General features: G+C 38.3%; 1 protein-coding gene across 1 annotated transcript in view; it reads left to right on the top strand.

Moving 5' to 3' along the window:
- Nucleotides 1–23,885, top strand: part of RhoGAP71E (Rho GTPase activating protein at 71E) — a 292,611-nt gene extending 268,726 nt beyond the window's left edge. Inside the window, exons 10-11 of the mRNA XM_067152936.2 lie at nucleotides 20,695–20,848; nucleotides 21,047–23,885. Coding sequence (XP_067009037.1) covers nucleotides 20,695–20,848; nucleotides 21,047–21,345 — 453 coding nt within the window. The 3' untranslated portion in view covers nucleotides 21,346–23,885. The remainder of the gene's footprint in view (nucleotides 1–20,694; nucleotides 20,849–21,046) is intronic.
- Nucleotides 23,886–24,228: the final 343 nt, after the last annotated feature.

Consider the following 24,228-nt stretch of genomic DNA (forward strand, 5'->3'; position numbering starts at 1 on the left):
AAGCTCATAAAATTGATCAACAGTAACATCATATTGACCATTGTTTGTTTGTATTTTTTTAAAATTTGCTTTACATCTCACCAACACAGATAGGTCTTATGGCTACGATGGGCTAGGAGTGTGAGGGAAGCGTTCTTGGCCTTAATTAAGGTAGAGCCCTAGCATTGGCCTGGTGTGTAAATGGGAAACCACAGAATACCATCTTCAGGGCTGCCAACAGTGGGGTTCGAATCCACTAAATCCCGGATGCAAGCTCACAGCTGCACGCCCCTAACCACACGGCCAACTTGCCCGGTCGTACCGAGTGCAATAGGCTGCCTGAATATTGGCAGAAAGTAGCTGGGGAGTTAGATAACTTTCTTTTTTAGCATGCCATTCCTCTGTTTCATAAATTTTCTGATACTACTGGTCCATAACTTACTGGTTCGTCATAGCATTCGAGCTGTTCAATCCCTACTCTTAGGCACTGATTGGAATGAGCAGGGTGCATATTTATCGGAATAATGGCAGAGAAGTGTTCACAGCAGTGTGGTCTGGTCATTCCAGCTCTGGAACTTTGGACTGTTAGATCAGCACCGTAGTACTGTTCATTAAAAGTGAGAAAATGTGTGGTTTTTCATTTGATCGAGTATTTTATATGATAACATTGCTTTTAAAGTTAAAAATTTCATTGTTCCGTATTGAAGAATATCACAGTTAAAATTGAAATAATTGAAAAATAGATTCAACCTATTCAATACAAAAGAATAAGAAATGTAGTAAATTACATTCTCATTTAATAATTAGAAATGGTACCGGTTTCGACCCTAGTCCAGGTCATCGTCAGCCGATTAAAACATGAAAAACAATGCATAGGAAAAGGAAAAGATTAAGTACACTCCGGATCAGTAGAAGAGGCGATATAAATGAACGGGGGTAGACAATGTAAAACTCAGAAGAAGTAAAATGAAAGTCAGTCAAAAGAAAACTGTGCGCAATTCTCTGAGCGGCAGTGTGGCACACGCATTGCTAGGCAAAGTCCCACAATGTTTACGAATAGCGGAGAACGGTTAAATGAGCAAGTTTTTAAACACTGTCAGGCACAAAGTCACATCACAATCGAACACATACGAAGATCCATGATCGTGCAGGAGTTGAAGACGAGTAGGTTCATTGAAGCAACTTGCCAGCTCCCGGTTTTTTCACGTCAACTGTTCTAAGTATTCTATAGGAGCATAATTACTTATCCAATTATATTGAATCTATATATATATATATATAATTGGATGTTGGTATATTGGACGTTAATAGACTCAAGAACTACTGGACCGATTTCGCTGAAATTTTTACAATTTGTTCTTATTACATCTGAAAGGGATTATGAAGTGGTTTGAACGAAATCGGTAAGGTAGTTTTATTATTATGAATACTTTTATGTAATTTTATTAAATTGCAAAGCCGCACCAAGATAGGATCGACTTGATGGACAGATTGTCGCTAGGCGACAGCAGCTTATGTTATACCATGATAGTCCGCTAAATGAAATGGCGTATAGTTTTTAGTGCCGGGAGTGCCCGAGGACATGTTCGGCTCGCCACGACAGGTCTTGTTGTATTATATTTATCTATATACTTACTTTCCCACGACCGAAGTAAATTACTGCATCTTCAAGCTATTCTCCATTTTACTTTGGCGTTTGAAACCACAGTGCCTGATATTGAATGTGTAGCGCTGATCACCGGAAGCTGGCAAGTTGCTTCAATGGACCTACTCATCTTCAACTCCTGCACAATCATGGATCTTCGTATGTGTTCGATTGTGATGTGACTTTGTGCCTGACAGTGTTTAAAAACTTGCTCATTTAACCGTTCTCCGCTATTCGTAAACATTGTGGGACTTTCCCTAGCGCTGCATGTGCCACGCTGCCGCTCAGAGAACTGCGCACTGTTTTCTTTTGACTGACTTTCATTTTACTTCTTCTGAGTTTTACTGATCCGGAGTGTGCTTAATCTTTTCCTTTTCCTATGCATTGTTTTTCATGTTTTAATCGGCTGACGATGACCTGGACTAGGGTCGAAACCGATACCATTTCTACTTATTATTAAATGACAATGTAATTTACTACATTTCTTATTCTTTTGTATTGAATAGGTTGAATCTATTTTTCAATTATTTCAATTTTAACATTGCTTTTAATCGCTACATTCCTACTGATGTTTTTTTAATGACCTATGTTGACTTCAGTTAGGAAACCACGAAGTCAGTCTTTCTGAGAATCCCGTAGCGAAGCACGGGTACATCAACTAATCTTAATATTCAGTAATTGATGAAAATTTCACAGAATCAGAATTTGATTTCCTGTTATAAGATATAACATTGGAAGGCCTTAATTGCTTAATTTTGATTCATAAATATTTAATCTATTTACACTTTTAAAAATATGACTTATAAAGTGAGAATTTCCTTTGAATGATTATAGTTGGTGAATCCAAACCCCAATGTTACTAGGGTTATTAGGATCAACACAAAATGATGGAATATTTTCAAAAGGATTAATCTCCATTGCATTAAGAAGACAACGAGTAACGTGGAATATGTACCCTACTCACTTAAATTTATATTTTCTTTTATTTCACGGTAAATTAGCATAAATCAGCAAATCCTTCCCAATATGTCAACAAGTGAACAATTTTCTCCTGAGGTTATAAAAAAAGTAAATTTTCATGCAATTTCCATATCTTCAGCCTGTGCCATGACAAAAGGAATTTCCAGTGCCCGTCCTAATTCATATGGACTTTTACAACCCGTAGGTGAGCAACATGCGATTACCATGAACTGCCAGGTAGACGGGTACATGTTGTATTGGATATCAGTACTTAGAAATACCAGTTGGTCATTCACCTGCTATCATGGAAATGTTGTTAATGTTGTTATAGGAAAGTTTATAATGGTTTTCACATTGGCAGTTCAAGCTCCTTGAGCATACTGTGACCACCTTGTTCCTGGGAAGAGACCAAGATGAAGACCTCATGATGTTTGGGAGAAGCCGGTTTTCAAGGATCTTGAAATTAGAGATATGAACTGGCATTGCATATATAAACAACATCTGTGGATGGATAGAACAAATGGAAGGAGGCTAGTACACAACTGCACCCAGCTTGCTGGAGCAAAGAAATGATGATGATGATGATGATGATGATGCCCTTGCTGTTGACCCTTACTGTGATGTCACACAGTTACTATGCGCTAGATAACTTGATTGTTTGGCTGAATTAGCACAGTTGGATAGCTCTTTTGAATAGTGAACCATAAATAATCATGTCTCAGCAATCAATCAGCTGTACAGGCTGCCACATCTCATTGTAATAAAAATTGCTGAATATGTTTCAAATTCAGAATATACTCCAGATATGGAAGATCTTGTAGATATAATTAGCGAGAATAAGAAAATGAGGGAGACTCATTTGTAGGTTTGTTTGAAAATTGTGAGATTGAAGGTAAGTGGGCTAATTGGCTCAGGCAGTTGACCTCCGGCCTTCTGAGCCTAAGTTGATGGGTTTGATCCTGGCTCAGTCCAGTGGTATTTGAATGCACTCAGATATGACGGCTTTGTGTCGATAGATTTACTGGGGTGTAAAAGCTCCTGCGGGAGAAAATTCCTGCATCTGTGTATTTCCAAAAACCATCTAAGTAGTTAGTGGGGTGTAAAACCAGTAACATAATTACTAGATTGGTTGTATTATTATCTATATAATTTCTTAATAGTACATTCCTGATTGATTTTTGGAAGTCCAAGTTGGTTATGATATAATCTTGTGGATCTGTTAGCTTTACCCTCCCATGTGTAGCAGTGAATAACCTTCTGCTTAAAGAAAGCATTTTTGTCAACTGCTAATTCTATACTAGCACAGAAGTTCAGTAAACACTTCCCATTCCTATTAGCTTCACCTCCTTATATTCTTCAATTTTTCCAATTCTTACATTGAAATCGCTCATTAGCACTAACCTGCCCTTGCTGTTGACCCTGATTGTGATGCCACGCAGTGTTTTATAAAATTTAACTTCTCCATCCTCATCTGATCCTGAATGTAGTGAATACACTGAGGCAATTCTTGTCCTAATTCCTGCAATTGCTACATTTATTCACTTCATTTATGTGCCTAACAGAAACTGTGTTGTGTAGTATGTTTCTCTGAATAAATGATCTCACTCCATAATCTGCTTTTCCCCTTTTCAACCCTGTTAAGAACACCTTTAAATCTCCTGACACATCCAGGTGTATCCTCCTACATTCTTTTTTCCATAAGCCCCATTAATAGAGGTACCTGTTTTTCGGGAATTGCAAAATTGCAGAATTTTACAAATTAACTACCAAGTAACATAGCTCGATGAAACCATCAATCAATCAATCAATCAATCAATCAATCAATCAGTCAATCAGTCACTACTGATCTGCATTTACATAGGAAGAACTGCTACGGTATGGTGGCAACTGAAAGGAATATGCAGTGAGAGAAACAGAAATTACACTTTTATACAGAGACAATGAATTACATGTAAGTCACTGCAACTCATGATGGTGCCCTGGACATCACAAAAGAAGGGACATGGTTCTTAAAAGGGTGTGTGATCACCACGGACAGTGATGCATGCTCTGCAACATATTCTCATGCAGGCCACAAGATTGGTAAGGAGTTCTTGTGGTAGGGCGTTCATTCCCCCACCAGCGCGTTCAACAACTGCTGGATAGTTGTTGGTGCATGTGGAGGTGCTGCAGTACGTCTGCCCAACATGCCCCACATGTGCTCGATGGGATTTAAGTCGGGGGAACGGGCAGGCCAATCCATTCGCTGAATATCTTCTCATTCCAAGAGCTCCTCCACCTGCACTGTTCGATGTGGTCGTGCATTTTCATCCATAAAAGTGAAGTCAGTGCCGAATGCCTCCCTGAAAAGATGCACATGGGGAAGGAGTATACTGTCACAATAATGTTGACCAGTGAGTGTACCCTGTTCAAAGATTTGAAGGTCAGTATGTCTATGCAACATTATGCCTCCCCATACCATATCATTTAGACCATCAAAATGATCATGCTCAACAAAGTTCCTGAGTGCATTACGTTTCCCCACCTCCCGCCAGATGAGGGCACGTCTAGTCTGAGAAGACCATGTGACCCCACTCCCACGTGACCCCACTCCTTGTTGATCCAGACCTGGTGCTCTTGATACCATTGCAGGTGGTGCCGTCGATGTGCGGGTGTCAACAGAACACAACATAATGCTCATCGAGCAAACAGACCACCCCCATGCAGTCACCGCGCCACTGTGGAGTGTGAGATTAGGTGGGTTGCAGTCCCGTTAAATGTGGTTGCAAAATTTCACCTGCTGTTTGAAGCGAGTGTCTTCTTGCCTGTTGCATAATGTAGCGGTCATCTGCTGCTGTAGTTGACTGCGGTCGACCCCCTCCTCTCTGGGCAGCAGTGCCTGTGGTTTGGAATGCTCTCCATGCAAGTTAATCAATGCTGCGAGCAATACCAAACTCCTGGGCTACACTCGTCACACTTCGTCCCTCTTCCAGTTTACCGATGATTCTTCCCCTTGTGAAGTCATTCAGATGTTGTCTCTGGGCCATGTTGTAATGAATAACATCACCACAGTGCACCGCAACAGCTCGCTGATGGACTCACACTGTCTTGTCCCGTTCCTTTAACTGCCTTGTTTTGTGGGGCCAAACCTATTTGGTGCTATAGTCGTGCTGACCCCTCCACCAGGTTTCTATGCACGTGTGGGAGACCTCTGGCAATCTGTTACCGCACTTTCATTCATTTCCACCAAGTAGTTGATATGCTATTTAATCACCTTTATCTGCATAATAGACTTTTTTTTTCTTTCAGGTTTTATAACAAATATCTATGGTATGTCTGTTGTGCAAGGAAAAATTTGTGTCAGAAATATTAGTGATATTAAAGCAAGCACCATCAATTTTGTTAATAATGATATAGCAAACCAATAACAACCGCAGATTATGTATTGATTATTCATTGTATCTCTACAAAGAAGTCTAGGATCGATCAGTAATCAATCAATAACTTGCATTAATTAGCTGTGTAATTCATGTAATTAAACACAGATGCTATAGAGGGTACTGCGTGGTTACAGTAAGTATGGTAACTTAAAATTGGAAATAAAGTACAGCAGTAATTATTAGTAAAACAAAAGATTACTAACAGAATTAACCTCATTTGCTGTTAGTGTCAGCTTTACTGTTATCATCCATCTTAGATTCACATTCACTTTAAAAGAAACCAATCGTGATTTGAGTTTTCATGTATTGTTGTTTTAAACCTTCAATTTGAGCATGATTATACCATCCTACATTTCTCATCATTGCTATTAAATACTACTCACTGGTGATGTGCGCGAATGACGCCTGGAATTGCAAGAATCGGTTCCTACGACTCTAGGTTCGCACTCAATGTTGCATGCGTGGAATCGGTTCCCGATGACTTCACCAGTGTGTGCTGAGCATACTCACTAGAGTGAGTATTTCGTATATACGTGGGGCAAATTCAAACGTGCAATATTTGCTTTTTCTTTTGCATACAGTGAAATGTCTCATTGGTTGTCATGAATGAATTATGCCTTATGCCACATAATAATGAAATAACAATTTATCCTGGTTGTCTGGAAATCACATTTCACAGTTTGATACTGGGTGTAGCAATCGACATTGTTATTTATGCTTAGGCCTATACTGTATTTTTCAAATGTGGTTTTCAAAAATAGTGAGTATAAACATGTAAAGTCTGTGGAATTAAGTCACATTTTTTAATAAGTACAAAACTTGTTTCGTAGCATACCTGTCTTCCGTTACATTTAATTTGCAATGAACATTTCTTGCTACTGTCCGACTCATTGGCTGAATGGTCAGCGTTGAGGCTTTCGGCTCAGAGGGTACTGGATTAATTTCCCGGCCGGGCGGGGTATTTTAATCGCCTCTGATTAGTTATTTTGGCCCTGGGACTGGGTGTTTGTGTTTGTCCCTACATTTTCCTCTTCATATTCAGAAAAAATATTACCAACCACCTGAGAAACACTCAATAGTGATTACATCCCTCCACATAGGGTTGTAGTCAGGAAGGGCATCTGGTTGTTAAAGAGGGCCAAATCAACATGTTCGATACAGTTCGCACCCACGACCCCACAGGTGTAGGAAAAGTTGTAGAAAAAGGAGAACATTTCATACTACTGCTAAATATTATTATGAGAAACTGTCAGAATTACTGTTTTTGTTTTCATCATTGCATAACAGTAGGTAATGTTGTCTCTTTAGGACAAGTGTATTTTCGTGAAATAGTAGTACTAATATATTATGTCATAATCCCTGTACAAGTTTTATTTATGTCAGTAATCCATACAATGTGATTAGTTTCAAACAGAGAATCATATACTGTGATCAGATTACAGTCGTATTAAAATATATAACTCCAGAACTCGATAATGAGATCAGGCATGGTTTGGAGGGTGACCTGGTTATAAAACAAAATGACCTCACGTTACAGAACACATTCGTGCTGCACGTGTTTCCGCATCTGCATCATAGATGGTGCTACTAGCTCCTTGGAATTGATTCCAGAATCGGGTAACCCGATTCCCTAGGCTTATGGAATCGATTCTTCATGATTCCACTCGCAACCCATCACTACTACTCACACACCAAAAATACTCCACATTGTCATTCTCATTACACCAAACCAAACCTCCTGGCACTACAGCCCTTGAAGAGCCTTGGCCTACCAAGCGACCGCTGCTCAGCCTGAAGGCCTGCAGATTACGAGGTGTCATGTAGTCAGCACGACGAATCCTCTCTGTCGTTATTCTTGGCTTTCTAGACCGGGGACGCTATCTCACCGTCAGATAGCTCCTCAATTCTAATCACGTAGGCTGAGTGGACCTCGAACCAGCCCTCAGGTCCAGGTAAAAATCCCTGGCCTGGCCGGGAATCGAACCCGGGGCCTCCGGGTGAGAGGCAGGCACGCTACCCCTACACCACGGGGCCGGCTCATTCTCATTACACATGCTATAGAAATAATTGCTATCCATTATGGAATGGAATGTGCACTGTGCGGTCAGCACTACTCAGTCTGCAGCCATTGATCTCAGTTTACTAGTTTTATTGCATACTGCTATCTGTCCAATTTTTAAAATCACTTAGATAATTTTTGTTGAAAATGATATGCATCCATTACATAGGAAATTGTTTTCCAAACATTTATCGGAAATGTTTGGTTGCCTCTATTATACACTGGCGTCCATTACACATTATATGCAGGTATGGTATATATCTACATTTTCCTGCAATCAATCCTGATAGATTGTCGATGTCTTGAAGGAAAAGTTAACGGATGCCATCATTTTGTCATCCATCAGATAAATAGTTTTTAGAATGAAAAAAAAACAAAACATTTCCACCAATGGGCCTATGTTCACAGAATCTACATTTCCACTACTGAGAATCTTGCCTATACTTTTTATTTTTTTTTTGTAGGCCAGGTTTGGCATTTAGTACAGTCACTGCACTTCCTGTCTTGCCAGAATGCTTGGATCAACTCTACTGCCTCTTCTATAATCTACTTCAGTACTGGTAATTCCAGGTAACTTTGCATAATGGGTAGCAATGAAGGTAAGGTCATTTTGAATTTCTGCTGCACTGAGAAGTTTTTCTTTGGCGTCACAAATAGAAACATCGTCATTTTCAGAAAGTGAACTGTTTAATTGACTGTACAGTTGAAGGTGTGCTATAAAACTACCTCTGTCTACAATCTGTAACCATTTATACAGGTGAAAAGTTATATATTGTCTGAGGGCAACAGTATGCAGTAAAGGGTTAAGTATATTTTGCCAAAAATACTTTCAAAGATTTGTTTTCCAATTTCCATAAAGAGATCTGTGCCTCTAGGTATGCTTTACACAAATTCATTGGAAAACCAGACTGTTTGTTAAAGTCAGTATTTAGCTGTTCCTATTTGCTGTGTCACAAAATACATCTTCTTGTGATTTACGTACTTACACAATAAAGTATTTCCATTTTTAGAAAATGTATGACCTCCAAATTCTTAACAAATTTGTTCAGTTTGGTACTTAAACACTCACTAATCCTTAAATGCTCACTGGTCTTCAGCATGGTTTTGGAACATTTTCTGACTGTAAAAAATATATATCTATACAGTTGAGACTTTTTTATACGTAACTCATTTCTGCATAATTCTGTTTTATACATACATTTCTATAGGTTCCAACAAAACAAAACTTTAAAGCATATTAATTAAACCTCATTTGTACGTAACCCATTTATACATAGTTCAGTGTTATACAAATTCATTTTTATTAAATGCAGTTTGTTTGTACTTAACAAAGTTAAAATAATGTGGCTGACTTATGCATTTCCTCTCACCAAAACACAGGCAAGTCAGAAATGTGATGCATTATAGTCAGCTTTGTTGTCAGTGGGACTTCAGCTGCAGATGTCAGAAGGATGCAGTGTGGTAGTGTAACAAACGTCGTGGGAAGTGACTATGCGGCTTTTAACTAAAAGAGAAAGAATACAAGCCAAGCGCCAGTAATTGAGTATAACAGTTACAGTCGAACTTCAATATCTCAAAGTCCTTGTGGAGGCTGAAAACACTTCAGGGTGTAGAATAATGAACATACTACTTTAGTTCTACCGGGCCGATAACCTTCAATGTTAGGCCCTTTAAAACAACAAGCATCATCATCATCATCACTTCAGCTCTACCATTACCGTTTTATTTTCTCTGCATCTACAAGTTGGTATTTTAAAACCAGTTTTATTATGTCTTAATAGGGAACATTTTCATTTTGGATACTTAGGACGTATTTAAGAGAAGTCCGTCATTTTCCTTTGCCGTTTTCTTTGTAACACTGTACTCTCTATAAATTTCTCTAGCATAGTGATACCACCAAACATGCCCTCACTAACTGATGGTCTTGAACAAAGCTGGGAAATCTGGTCAGGCCTCGACCAAGTCAGCAGGCCACGAACTCCCAACATAAATGCAACCTTGTACTGTCGACAATTTGCTGAGTGTTATGAAGTAGCTTAAAGTAGGATTTTAGACTGGTACAGTACACGGTTACTGAAGGTGCGATGTGCAGTACCGTTAAGATGCTGTAACAAAAGGCTAGTCAAACTATATACTAACAATACACTCTGACTAAAATTTAGAGATTGCTTATATACGGAGATGACTTAGGTTCAGGTTCCTTGTATAGGACTAGTTTTGTGGAAAAATGTATGCGTAAGCGTAATGTTCTGCATAATTTTGAGTTACGGAAACACATTGTACATCTGGGCATCAAATATCCTTTGAGGTGTAAAAAGTAGGAGTAATAGAACCTCGAGTTATAGAAAATATATAAAATGTATAAAACATATAAAATTCCATCGGGAAACCTTTAAGATTGCAAGTGATAAAAATCATTGTTATCCGTATTGAAGATACTGAATGTAGGATGCTAAAGGGTTTATTGTGTCACCTATTCAGTTCCTTGTATGTATTGTCACCTATTCAATTCCTTATGTGTATTGAATAGGTGACACAATAAACCCTTTAGCATCCTACAAAAACCTTCAAGGTATCGAAAATTCAAGTTACAGATGTTCGAATTATAGAGATTGGACTGTAATTACAAATTTATCATAGTGCTGTTGGCCTACTTGTATTGGCAGTGAATATATACTTTTATCGTGGGATTGTTTTTAATTAACAGTATTACATTACAAGGAACTTACAGATTATGTATGTTAATTACTCAGTATTTATCACTATACTATGGTCAAAGAACATGTTTATATTTTGGAATAACAGGGAATTGACACGGTATGTTTATAAGACTCATTGCCTACTGGATCATGTGCAAAGTTGCTGCTGATGTACACATTTCATTAGAAATCCTCAAACAATGTCAAACTCTTCAAACTGTCCTGAAACCCTACAAAACAGATTCTCACGCCTGCAAGAACTCTCAAATAGGACACATTACTTGTGCACATCCACCTGACAGTCTAGGGAATACATATAATGCGCTAAAATAAAGCAGAGCGAGGGGTGGCATCTAGTGAGTAGTTATGAAACATGATCACCAAGCCAATAGTTAACAGTTTGATAAGTTAGCTGCTATTAAGAGGCAAAGATTTATTGATTCGACAACTGTAACAAATCAGTAGCTATCAGACGGATATCTGACCGTTCCAGAAACCGATTAACAGTCTAGTTAGGTAATTTTGTTTATAATATCAGACCCCCTTGCCTACTGCCAGTCACAATCATTTGGGAGAGATTTCATTACAATGACAGGCCCCCTGTCCTACTTCCAGTCACATTCCACTTGGGGAGTTATCATTATGATGGCAGGCCTCTTCCCTGCTGTCAGTCAAAATAAGATAGTGGTGTTTTCATTATTATGGCAGGCCCCCTTTCCTACTGCTAATGATGGTCAAGTTGGAGAGTTTTCATTACAGTTGGAGGGCCCCTTTCTTATTGCCCGTCACAGCCAAGTTGGGAGTTTTCATTATAATGGCAGGCTTCTTTTAGCTACTACCAGTCACAAAGCAGTTGGAGAGTTTTCATTTCATGGCAGGCCCCCTTGCCTACGTCCAGTCACAATCAACCTGGGGAGATTTTATTATAATGCCAATGACAGTTTGGGATTTTTCATTATAATGGCTGGCCCCCTTTCCTACTGCCAGTTACAGTTGAGTTGAGGATCCTTCGTTACATTGGCAAGCTCCCTTTCCTACTGCCAGTCACAGTTTAAGGACACTAATAAATAGAACTCGATGTGAAGCGATCTGTACACAAGTATAAAAATGAAAATAGACCTGAATTATTGGTACACGTAAAAGTTGGTATCAGTGAAGTTGATGCCCTCATGATCCTAGAAAAGTTAAAAAATTGTGGTTCAGGTTGTATGAAGGTTTCAAAATTGGGGCTAAGCATAAGAACTGAAGGGTAAGCATTTCTTTCACCCAGTCAGATATAATTTTCCAAAGCGATGACTTACAGTTGTATTGGGCTTAAAGTTTCCTAAAAGTCCAAATTACCGAGCTCGATAGCTGCAGTCGCTTAAGTGCGGTCAGTATCCAGTAATCGGGAGATCGTGGGTTCGAGCCCCACTGTCGGCAGCCCTGAAGATGGTTTTCCGTGGTTTCCCATTTTCACACCAGGCAAATGCCGGGACTGTACCTTAATTAAGGCCACAGCCGCTTCCTTCCACTTCCTAGGCCTTTCCCATCCCATCGTCGCCATAAGACATATCTGTGTCGGTGCGACGTAAAACAAATAGAAAAAAAAAAGTCCAAATTAAGTTTTATCATAACCCCGAGGAAATGTTGAGGTAGATTTTTTGAATATAAAGATACTAATAAATGGGACTGGATGTGAAGCGATCTGTACAAAACTATAAAAATGAAAATAGACATGAATTAATGAGGTACTGCCAGGCATCCTACAAACTTAAAACTTAGTACCAGAGAAGTTGATGCTCTCATGTTCCCAAGCATAATTGAAAATTCCCAGAATTTCCCAAGGGGGTCTGGCTGGGTGGTGGTTTCATAATTGGGGCTCAACATAAGAATGGAAGTGTAAGGATTTCTTTCACCCAGTCAAATATATTTATCCAAAGTGATGATGTGTAGTTGCCACTGTTTGCAGCCCTGAAGATGGTTTTCCATGATTTCCATGATTTCCTTCCCTTTCCTGTTCTATTATCAACATAAGACCTATCTATGTCAGTGTGACGTAAAGCAACTTGTTAAAAAATAAAATAAAAGTGTAGTTTTCATGGGATTAAGTGTGTCCTCAAAGTCTAAATTAAGCTTTTAACATCAAACCCTGAGAAGGTGTTGAGGGAAAGTTTCGAGAAATAAGGATACCAATAAATGGAACTCGATGTGAAGTGATCTACATGTAAAGGTATGAAAATAGACATGAAGTAATGAGGCACTTCTGGGCATTCTGCGAACTTGGTACCTGAGAAATTGATGCTCTCAGGTTCCCTAGAAAAGTCCCGGATTCCTGAAGGGGGCCAGATTGTGGTTTTTCAAATTTGGGGCTCGCTCATCTTTTTTCTCCAAAACCGTGATCTATAGTTTTCTTGGGCTTTACAAGTTTTCTGAAAGTCTAAATTTTTAACATCAAACTCCAAGAAAGTATTGAGGAACATTTTCGAGAGTTATCTGAAGTCTGTGAACCAGATGACTGTGCAGGTAGTTCTTTACTCGCTTCAGTTTTGAATGAACTTGGAACTGACACATCTATTATTATCTCTTAAAATTATAATAGTTTTTGCCTACACTTACCACATATTTTTTGTCCTGTATTTATATCCTTAATCTTCTGACCATCCACATTTGCACTTTTCATTGATCTTTCTTACACATTTATGTCCATCTTACTGGAATGGATTACAGTACTGCAATAAAGTAAATTCACAAAATCAATCTCTTTGTTAATTGTTCTCTAAGTAAAAAATGTGCTCAAAGCGGAACTTGAATATAGCGGACTACGGAATATATTCTTGGTCCGGGAAAACTTACGGCATTATAATGTTCTTACTTTCGTATAATGCAGAATCTCCTCAACATGAATACGGAGAAGAAAAGTGAAAGAATTCTTTAAAATCTACAATGCAGAAAATATTAGGAACTGATGTAGTCCTACCTACAGTATTTGTACATTTCTGGTGCTGATATGATTAATGTTATTGTTTGGACAAACTGACACACATGTTTGGGGTGATAATATGGATGGTGGAACGAACGAAGTGTTCTAAAACGCATCAGCAATATCCATCTTGTGTCAAGCAAGAAACATTCCCTGCGGGGCAGTGAACTTCATTTGAAGTAATGAACAACTTACAACACACCTCATTTTCAAATCGGCTACAGCTCTTCTAGCAGAAAGGCTGAGGAAGAGAAGGAGATGGAAGAACAAGGAGATGAGCAAAAGGATGAAGATCAAAACAAGCTCCGAACCCATGAACAGGCCCTCAGTGGTTTAATGACGTAAAGCAATTTGCCGTTACGTCTAACTTTTCCACTCTTCATGAATTAATGTACTCAGCTCAGGACTGCATTCAGAAAGACACGATTGGAAATGTGACGAAACAAGTTCCTTTGTTTGATCCGTGGAAGAAAGCTTACTGTTGTGAAGTTCTGTATAGAGTTTTATGATGGAAATAAGTTTAAGGAGTGTATACCCTGTGGTCTGAAATAGTGTAATCATTAATATAGTGTTGTGATAGTGCCAAAATGATATGCTGCGTATCATTCTGTATGTAATAAAAAAAAGCACAGTAGTAGTAATAATAATAATAATAATTATTATTATTATTATTACCGGGCGAGTTGGCCGTGTGCGTAGAGGCGCGCGGCTGTGAGCTTGCATCCGGGAGATAGTAGGTTCGAATCCCACTATCGGCAGCCCTGAAGATGGTTTTCCGTGGTTTCCCATTTTCACACCAGGCAAATGCTGGGGCTGTACCTTAATTAAGGCCACGGCCGCTTCCTTCCAACTCCTAGGCCTTTCCTATCCCATCGTCGCCATAAGACCTATCTGTGTCGGTGCGACGTAAAGTCCCTAGCAGAGAATAATAATAATAATAATTAAAAATCAGTGTACTACAGTACTATGTACATCAATCTGGATAGTTGAACATTATGCGTAGGCAGATACGGGTAAGCTCTAAATAATCCTTAAAATTACTGTTTTAAGGCAAAAAGACTGATATTTTGTGTAATGCAGAAACTTGTCTAATTCAGAAATTTGTTTTGGTTCCTTGTGATTCTGCTTTGAGCAAGGTTTACTGTATTAGCAGAGATGCAATTTTTCACTCAAAATATTTACATTTATTACTTAAACTTTGTAAATAGCATGTCAGTCGTGCTAATGAATGATGAAACAAAAATTTCTGTGAGTTGCCTGATCATTTATTGTGATTGGTCATAAATAAGAATGCATGTTATTGGCTAATTAATATTGATGGTGACACTGAGTGACATTTTCATGGTCCTGAGATAAATGGACTTTTGCCTGGTCATAATTGAACCAGAAATGCAGTTGGTGATTTCTTCTGAAATAAAAATGGGATGGAGCCTTCTAATGTACTTGATGACCCCCTCGTGAGACGAAAAAGAATATTTTGGTCTGAAACCACATATAACTCAAATTCAGCCAAAATTTCACTTAGTGACTTTTATCTCTAAATTAACGATTTATAAGTTATTGTGATTGGTTGTAATAAGAATGTAATGTTATTGGTTAGTTAATATTAATAGTTTATTGTGATTGGTCATGATAAGAATGCATTCATTTATTTATTTATTTTATTTATTATGTTGTTTTCTATGGCGTGGCTCAGGCTATAGAATCTGCTATTATGTGCAACCACAATACACTGTTTAATTTTTGTTAAATTCTACAACATACTAAAATAGTGTAACTAACAGACTAACTGGAAAAGCTTTTCATCTAGTTCTACAGTTAACATGAAGAACGTAAATTATCTTAGGATATGTACTGTAGATTATTTTCTTATATGTAGGTAATGTTTGAAATACCTTCGTTTGAACAGCTGAGTACAAGGAATGTGTCTAATTTCAGCCGGCAGGGAATTCCACAGGCGGATAGGAGCAGGGATGAATGAATCGCTGTAACTAGTAGTGTGATGGGCTGGAAATCTTAGCGAGGAGCTATTTAATTACCTTGTTTGGTGATTATTTCTGGAGGACAGGTACTGAAGGTCAGTTCTCAAGTAACCTGGGGTTTTGCTGCGTAGAACGCTATGAATAACTGACACAGAGTGCAGATTTTGTCTCTCCTCTAAATATAACCAGGGTAACTGATTGTGGTAGATTGAGATATGGCAATAGCTCGGTTTATTGAATTACTGAGTGTTCTGTTTAAACTGTTGTATATAACATCTCTGCAGTCGAAAATGGGTAGAATTGGACTTTGTTTGAGTAATTTCTTTGTTTTAAATGGGAGAAGATCTCAGCCTTTGAAGTGAGTGTAGTATGTAGAAAGTTTGCTGGCAGATTTTTGTTGCAGTTTCAGACCAGGTTAGATTTTATCAATGATTAGGCCAAGATTCTTCGCAGTCTTTCAGAGTGATTTCTATTCCCTGGAACATAATCAAAGGAATGTTTTTTCCTCTCCAGTTTATGATGGTTATTTTTGGATCCTAATATGATGGCTTGCGATTTTTTTGGGTTAACTTTAAGGGAATTATTAACAGCCCAGTCTCGAATTCTGTTTAAGCATTCACGTTATTTATGGCCAGGTGAATATGTGATTTGGGTCTGCATGTATGTATAACTGTATGCTATCTGCATATAAGTGGTATTTACAACTTCTTTAGATTTTCTGGTAAGTCATTTAGGTACATGGAGAAGAGGAGTGGTGCCAAAACACTGCCTTGAGTTACGCCTGTTTCAGTTTGTTCCCAGTTTAAGGATTAGTGCCTACTGACACACGTTGTTGGTGTTCTGTGAGATAAGTTTGCAACCAAGATAAAGGTGCATGAGAAAAATTGATAGCTTTAAATTTTGCCAGTAATATGTCTCTGTCTATGCAGTCAAATGCTTTAATTAGGTCTAACAGTATGAGAACTGTCATTCGTCCTTTGTCTATTTTTAATTGAATGTCATTGGTAACTTTCAGTCGGAATCCTGATTGATATCTTTCCAATAAGTTGTGTTTTTGAAGATAAATAGAGAATTGTTTGTGTACAATTTCTTCAAGTATTTTACTTAGACAGGGTAATATACAAATTGGTTGAAAGTCTTCTGGGTTGCTTGGGTTCACTTGTTTTTCTAAAGGTCGTATTATGGTACACTTCCATCCTGCAGGAAAAATCGTAGTCATGAGAGAAGTGTTTATAATGTATGTGATTGAGGGGAGAACAATTTCCAAAGTTTTTTTTTAAATCTGCGGCAAATGTATTCCTTCACAACCAGTTGCATCTGATTTTATTTCAGATATTACGGTCCAGTCGGCATGTGGTGTAATGTGAGATAATTGAAGTGGATTGGTTGCATGTCTCTGTTCAGAAGTAACTCTTTCTGTTGTTTTATTGTTTGGTTTGTTCGTCTGTCTGTGCCAATGATTGAGTGCTAAAATCTCTGTTGAGGTCGCTCAGTGGTGTGTCTGTTTTTACATTCACCAGCTATGCGTTCACAGGTAGGTTATATCTCTCATTCGGTGAATAGTCTCTCTGTTCATTAATGCACACTTGTTTATTTGTTGGTTGTCTTGCTCCATTCATACTGTAGGGTTTAAAATAAACATTTCTTTTCTCTCCTTTTTTATTGATGCAGACACTATATGATTCAGACATCCTTGGAAATGGTGGGACCTAGTGATATATAGCATTTGATGCCTCTGCAGAAGGTGTGCTTAATGAGTAGATAGAATGACAGAACTGATGATGCTTGATCTTATTAATTATGTTGTTTTTTGTTGTATAATTAGAAATACTACCTTCCAGTGAAGGTAGCCCTCAAGACTCAGTATACACTCCTATGTTTGTTAAAAAATAGTGCAGAACACATAAAAGTACAATTTACAGTTATGCTACAGTTAACTAAGGTTAGGTCCAAAATTAAGCATACAGTATCAATGTTTTCTGGAGAAAGGTTACTATATCAAGGTGCAGTATAATTTAAGTGAAACTCATTTGAACAACAAGAGGCCTGTTTCGACCCAGGAATGGTGTTTGACTTAGTATCAGCTAGGTCAGCTGAGTGTCCAAAGAATAATGCCCACTCTAGCCTGGGTTCTTCTTTGAAAGTTGGATGGTCAGTGAAGAGGCCCACCTGATAACCATGATCGTTATGTCATCAACTCTTGATGGTCTGTCACCATGGTTAGCTAGTAGTTTGTGTCTTTTTAGTAACCTGGCAATTATTTTACCATAGTATTTCAATTCATTGCATGGGTGACCCCTTCATTTCATGTTCTGCACTCAAACTCAGGGTCTTATGTCTTAATTATATGAGACTTTAAAACAAAATTGAATATTGAGCTCTGTCAGGATGGTAATTTTAAGTCACTTTTCCTGAATTAGATATTATTTTATGTGGTTTGTTTCTCAGTCTTCTAATCCATTTCTTTGGTCCCTACAGTGGAGGAAATGCCACTGATATCCAGCATGCAGAGTCTGTTCTCTAGGTTAGGGGCAGCTATAAAAGGTGTCTGTTTTCCAGGTGAGGGGTGGCTTCATTGAAACCTGGCAGTAAGGTGTAAAATTCCTTTGCATGTGGTGATCACACCATATTAATGGCCTATATGAAGTGACAAATTGGATCGGGGTTAGTGATCCACTGCCCAACTCAAGACCTTCCTGTACAAGGGTGGTGGTGGTGGTGGTAGTAGTAGTAGTAGTAGTAGTAGTAGTAGTAGTAGTAGTAGTAGTAGTAGTAGTAGTAGTAGTAGTATGCATAAAGCGAAGCTAACTTGTCTCACATTATTTTGATTGAATAACAAGAAAGAACTGGAAAGTGTGCCAGTTTTCTGAAGATTTTCAACTGTTGTGTATTTTTTGTGATAATTCTATTTTCCCTAAACAAATTCTAAATTATGAAGCCATAGTGCACTGTTTGGGGACTCCCCACTTGTGCCATTTTGAATGAAAGATGGTTTCTTCATATTTCCTATTTTATTGTGCATGTGCACTGGTAATAAACCATAAATAAGGCAAAAATTTTAATATTCAGGGGTTCACAAGTACTTACTTTCACGACGGTACTTCAAAGTCTATTGGGTGTTAGTGTCTGTGAAAATGAGTGATTACTTAGATGCACCAGGGAGCTGACTGGTTGCAGACCCAAAATTGAACGTCGTAGCCCACCACCGCCGAATGCTCTGTTGGCCAGCCAAGACTGGCCACCAACTAGAATTTCTTAGGCCACCGAACACAGGTTTTCACCCGGCCTCACAGGGAACTGGTCTCTTCACCATCCATCATCACACCTTTCTACTGAAATACATAGTAATATCCAATAACTCATTCAAATTCTCAATTTCACCTTGGTCATTACTACGTAAAATCATATGCTGGCCCAATCAGACTGATAAATAATGTTACATATTGCATTATTTTTGTTTCTATCCTGCATACCCAACCAAATTGGGTGACAGTATTACATCATCGGATCACCAAGACTCTCTTGAGATAACATGGTTAATGTTTTCCGTAGTAGAATGCATCCAGTTAGTATAAGAATTCAATTTCACATTACCTAGCAACCAACTTTTGTCAGACCGGCATGGGTGTTAATAAATATCTATACTGCCAGTCTGATCGGACCCCTTTGGCAGCGAACGTGTTAATATACAGTGTCAGACGTGTGATAAGAATTCACTAATTTAGTTGAAGGTATTAATAATATAATAATCATATGGCCTCAGCTACCGTGTGCAGACATTTCATTTTGATGCCATCTGGCTGTCTGCTCGTCAATTTTGACATTCCGCTTTATTCTAGGCCCACTAGTTGGCAGATTGAGTAAATCAAAACTCTCTTGGGTGTCTATAGTAGAGATTTAATTAATTTTATTGGGTAAACACCGAATGTGTCACCAAAGATCTTTTACTGCCGACATTGTACAACGTGGAGTGTCTAATGGACTTTTTTCTGCCCTTCATAAATCCGACTACCTTTGCCGGGTTTGAACCTGCTATCTTGGGATCCAGAGACCGACACACTACCACTGATCCACAGAGACAGCTTTAGTTGAAGGTGAAAATTTCTGAGAGAAAATTCTAGGATGAATGATGATGTTTAACACACTGCCCTCAACCACCGGCTCTCAGTCGTGCCAGTAAAGGAGGTCCATTTGCTGACAGACAGCTCTGAGGTGGTTGGAGAATTGTGGGTGTTCCTTCTTGTATTTAAGTTTGATCTCAAAAGGTGGTATGAAGTATTATGTACCATTATAAGCTAAGGATCTAAGCTATTTTGTTGCACATGCTTATCACAGATGGCTGAGTCGTTTCAAGGCTGCTCACTTGAGGGAAGGTTATGGCATTGTTACATTGTTCTAACATTCTCTGTATTATCAATAGATGACATAACATGGTACAGTATATACTCTCTTGTTATATCTTTTGTGGAATTTTTAATTCTCATGGAATGAGAGTTCTTTAGCAGGTATCGTATTTTGGTATTCCCTGTGCTAAGTCAGCAGTCTGTTTCTTACAGTCATGACTGGTAATAAGAAGAAGAAGAGGTGGGGGGGGGGGGGGGGAAGGAAGTTCGCTAATGAATGCACAAATTGAAAATGTATTGAAGAACAGTGAAATTGATTATTCCGCACAAAAAATATTGGAAAGTGGTTATAGTAGTGTTTTACAAGAACCTGTAGACTCTAGTTCTGTTTTGAATTCTAGTTCAATGTCAACATCAGATGAAAGTCAGATTTCAAGGCGAGTTGAGAGTGAAAACATTAAGATGGCAAATGTTTATAGATCAGCATTAATGTAATTAACTGCAATATTTATAGAATACTACTTAAACTGAGGTCTTCATCTGACCTGGAGTATGAAATTGCTGCTTTATTCACTTCATCACCAGTCCCCACTTACACTAATCAAGATCTTGGACTTATGTTTAATTTTATTGTTTATTTGCCCAGGTTCACGAACGTCAAACAGCCAGGATGAGAACTCGCTCAGAATGGTTTCTGTCTCCGATGGAAGGCAAACTCATTCCTTGCAGCATGGACAGCGACCCAAGCTCAATTCATGTCCTGCGCGGATCTAATAATAGATCATCATCGGGAAATATAGGTCAGTAAATTATGGCATTTTTAGTGCTGTTTTTGTTGGATCTGTGTATGTATATGCTTTGTTTTTGCTCACTGTACTCCAAAGATTTCCATTTCCCTTTCATTAAAATTAATTAAAAGTAATCTCCCTTTTAAAAAAAGAAATTTCATTGTAGGGTTGATTTGCTTTTCAAAATTAATTTGCTTCTACTCCCTATAGTTGGAGCCGGTTTAAGTGCCAGTGCAGAATCAGTTAAACGACCTAGTGTAAGACGTTCTTCAAGCCGTGATAAATCACGGCATCATGTTCATCGCAGCTCAAGTCGTCGTAAGAACAAGGAGAATGGTGCGAAACAGCGTGTAGTTCCTGTAAGTACAACAGACGACAAAAAACAGCCACTTGCTCCAACTGTAGATGAAACAGGAGGAACTGCCACTGGAGGAGTAACAGAAGAAGACTGCACTGAGATGGACGTACAAATGTTCCACGTCACGCTCACGTACAAACCAAGAATATAGACTATAGTAACGTCTTAGTTGGTAAAGAAATGCACTGTTTTAACCAGCTTGATTTATTTAACAGTATGAAAGATTATCCCAGTTGTGTTCATGTTCCTGCAGTGGGTCCTCAGTTTATTGGTCCTGCAGTGGGTCCTCCTTTTAGTGGAATCAACTTGAGATTGAAATGTAAGTTTCTGGTTTTTCTTGTGAAGATTGTTATATCAGACTACCTATGAACTATGGTTATACTCCAGAGACATCTGGGTTATTTTAATGTGTTCCAACTTCCAGCATACCAGAACAGTTGATTCATTGTGTGTTTCCAAGTTCACAGAATTTAACTGCATAGTTTTTTTTTAAACTGAACTTCCAACATTAGGTTTCAGTGGAATTTCTGTAAGAAATTTGCCTAAATCATATGAGGGAATAATTCTTACTGGTATTCTAATGATATTCCATCCAAGTAACAAATATTTTAGCTGTAAATGTGTTCAGGTGCACCCAAAATTTCTTTTCTTATTACTAAAGAATGACACATTTGAGAAATTACCTTGTGCTGACCGTTGTGTAGCTTAAATCTGTATTTCATATTCTTAATTTTAATTTCTTCTTTTGAACTGGTATCACAGTCGGTTCAAGAAATCACTTCAGTAGGGTCTCATTATCCTTAGGAGAAGTGAAATCCAACTAGGAGTTGATTTTATCCACGCAGATAACAGCAACTAACTATATTCTGAAAGCCAAATCCACTAACGTTTCTGACTTGAATTTGGTAAATGACTGTTAGCTCAAGAGAAGCATACCACCAAGTAATTAAAATATATTTCATTTTTTAAATGTTGTTCCAACAAGTTACAGGTTCTCTGGTATCATGCTTCCCTTTCCTAATATTTGAACTTTAGGATGATCAATGTAATTTGATTGATTGAGTCTATAAATGACATAACTAACAGATCAGATTAGTGAAATACAGCATACTCTTGTAAAATGCTGATACCGTAGCTACAAATATGGAATTTCTTTATTCTTAGCACATTTAATAAGTTCTGATTTATGTTTCTATGATGAGGTTTTGAATCACAACTATATGCTGTATCTTTATGATTTAGAAGAGAGATTTTAATACATCAATTTAGTGTAAACTTGAAAGTTGAGAAAATTCCATTTTATGGAGCCTAATGCAGTAGAACCCCTTTTAACAAATCTCAGGAGTATTTGTTACATTTTTCCTTAAAAGGAGGTTCATTATAAAAAATGCAATATATTAAATGAAATAACAATATAATTGTGTCCTAAGCTAAGGGTCAGTCTTCATAAGACCACTGTTTGCGAGCACTTCAGGCAAAGTGAACGCAGGTGGGCTATGATCGTGCTTCATTGGCAGATGTTGGCTTTAGTACTTTCGGTGGAACATTTAGTAAATTTGCAACAATAGCATGAAGAGAAATTTCTTGTTGTGCTCATATTTCGTCATGAATGCAAATAAATAAAGTTTTATTGCGCACAAATGTGCATGAACAAGGTTCTTACGAACCGTCGTCAGTACAGAATTTTGTTAGAGATTACACTTGAGAACATGATATTGTTCACAAAGTTCAACACATCTTTTACATCGACAGTCCTGACTTGGCTCGTGGAAGTCCACCCTTTGACACAAACGTGATGAAACCCATGCACCGCAAGTTGAGTTATAACGTGTCTCAACTCGTAGCCTCCTCGTGTCCAATTGCGGTTGATCATTGCATCACACGAATAGAAATCCTTCCATATGCTGTCCCTCTTTTGCTGAAGTTCCTGTAAAAGTTCCTTATACGCTGGGGTGACTGGGAGCAGAAGCTTCAAATGCTACTCTTTCACAAAGAATAATTCCCTTGGCAGTTGATACACTAGGCATGATGGAGTGTACTTTGATAGGCACAACACTTTCTTCAAATATGATGCTTTCACCGTCTCCATACTATGCAGTTGCTTCTTTCCAAGGTAAATCCATACATTTTCTAAGCCATAGGTTACAACTGGACTAACTCTCAGATGGAATAACTTGATGGCAGATGTGAGCGAAAGGTGGTTCAGATATTTAATGTCACTGCAGCATTTAAATGGTACTTCACATGTAAAGAGAACAAATTTCCTGGAGTTTGAAATATGATTCCCCGGTATTAAAAAGTTGTGACTGACTTCATTTGTTGTTCAGCAATTTGAAATCTTCCCAGTTTTCCTCCTTTCCTGAAGGTCATAGACAGTCTTACTTTCATTTAATTTCAGCTGATTCTCTTCTGCCCATTTAATCATACTATTAAGGTAGTCTGTAAATCTGGCTGTGAGGTTGATGTTAGAACCATGTTGTTGTTGTTGCTAGGGGCTTTACGTCGCACCGACACAGATAGGTCTTATGGCGACGATGTGATAGGAAAGGCCTAGGAGTTGGAAGGAAGCGGCCATGTCCTTAATTAAGGTACAGCCCCAGCATTTGCCTGGTGTGAAAATGGGAAACCATGGAAAACCATTTTCAGGGCTGCCGATAGTGGGATTCGAACCTACTATCTCCCGGATGCAAGCTCACAGCCGTGCGCCTCTACGTTAGAACCATGTCATCAGCATACATGAGGATATTTTTTTTTGACATTTCCAGAATCAACTACTTCTACGATGTCAGCTGTGGCGGCAATGAAAAGCAAGGGCTCAGGAGGTCACCTTGGAGAACACCAATAGTTTGATTTATCGGATGTGACGTCGTGATGCCGTCGCTAATCTCTATCCAGTTGTCTGAAAGGAGATTCATAATGATTGGGAGTAGATAGCAACTTGGCCCGGTAATCTTCCATAACTTATGTAATAGGATAACTCTATTAATCGTATCAAAAGCCTTAGAGAAGTCCATAAAGATGGCGTGAAGTTTTC

Source organism: Anabrus simplex, chromosome 1 (genome assembly GCF_040414725.1).
Source record: "Anabrus simplex isolate iqAnaSimp1 chromosome 1, ASM4041472v1, whole genome shotgun sequence".
Classification (NCBI taxonomy): Eukaryota; Metazoa; Arthropoda; class Insecta; order Orthoptera; family Tettigoniidae; genus Anabrus; species Anabrus simplex.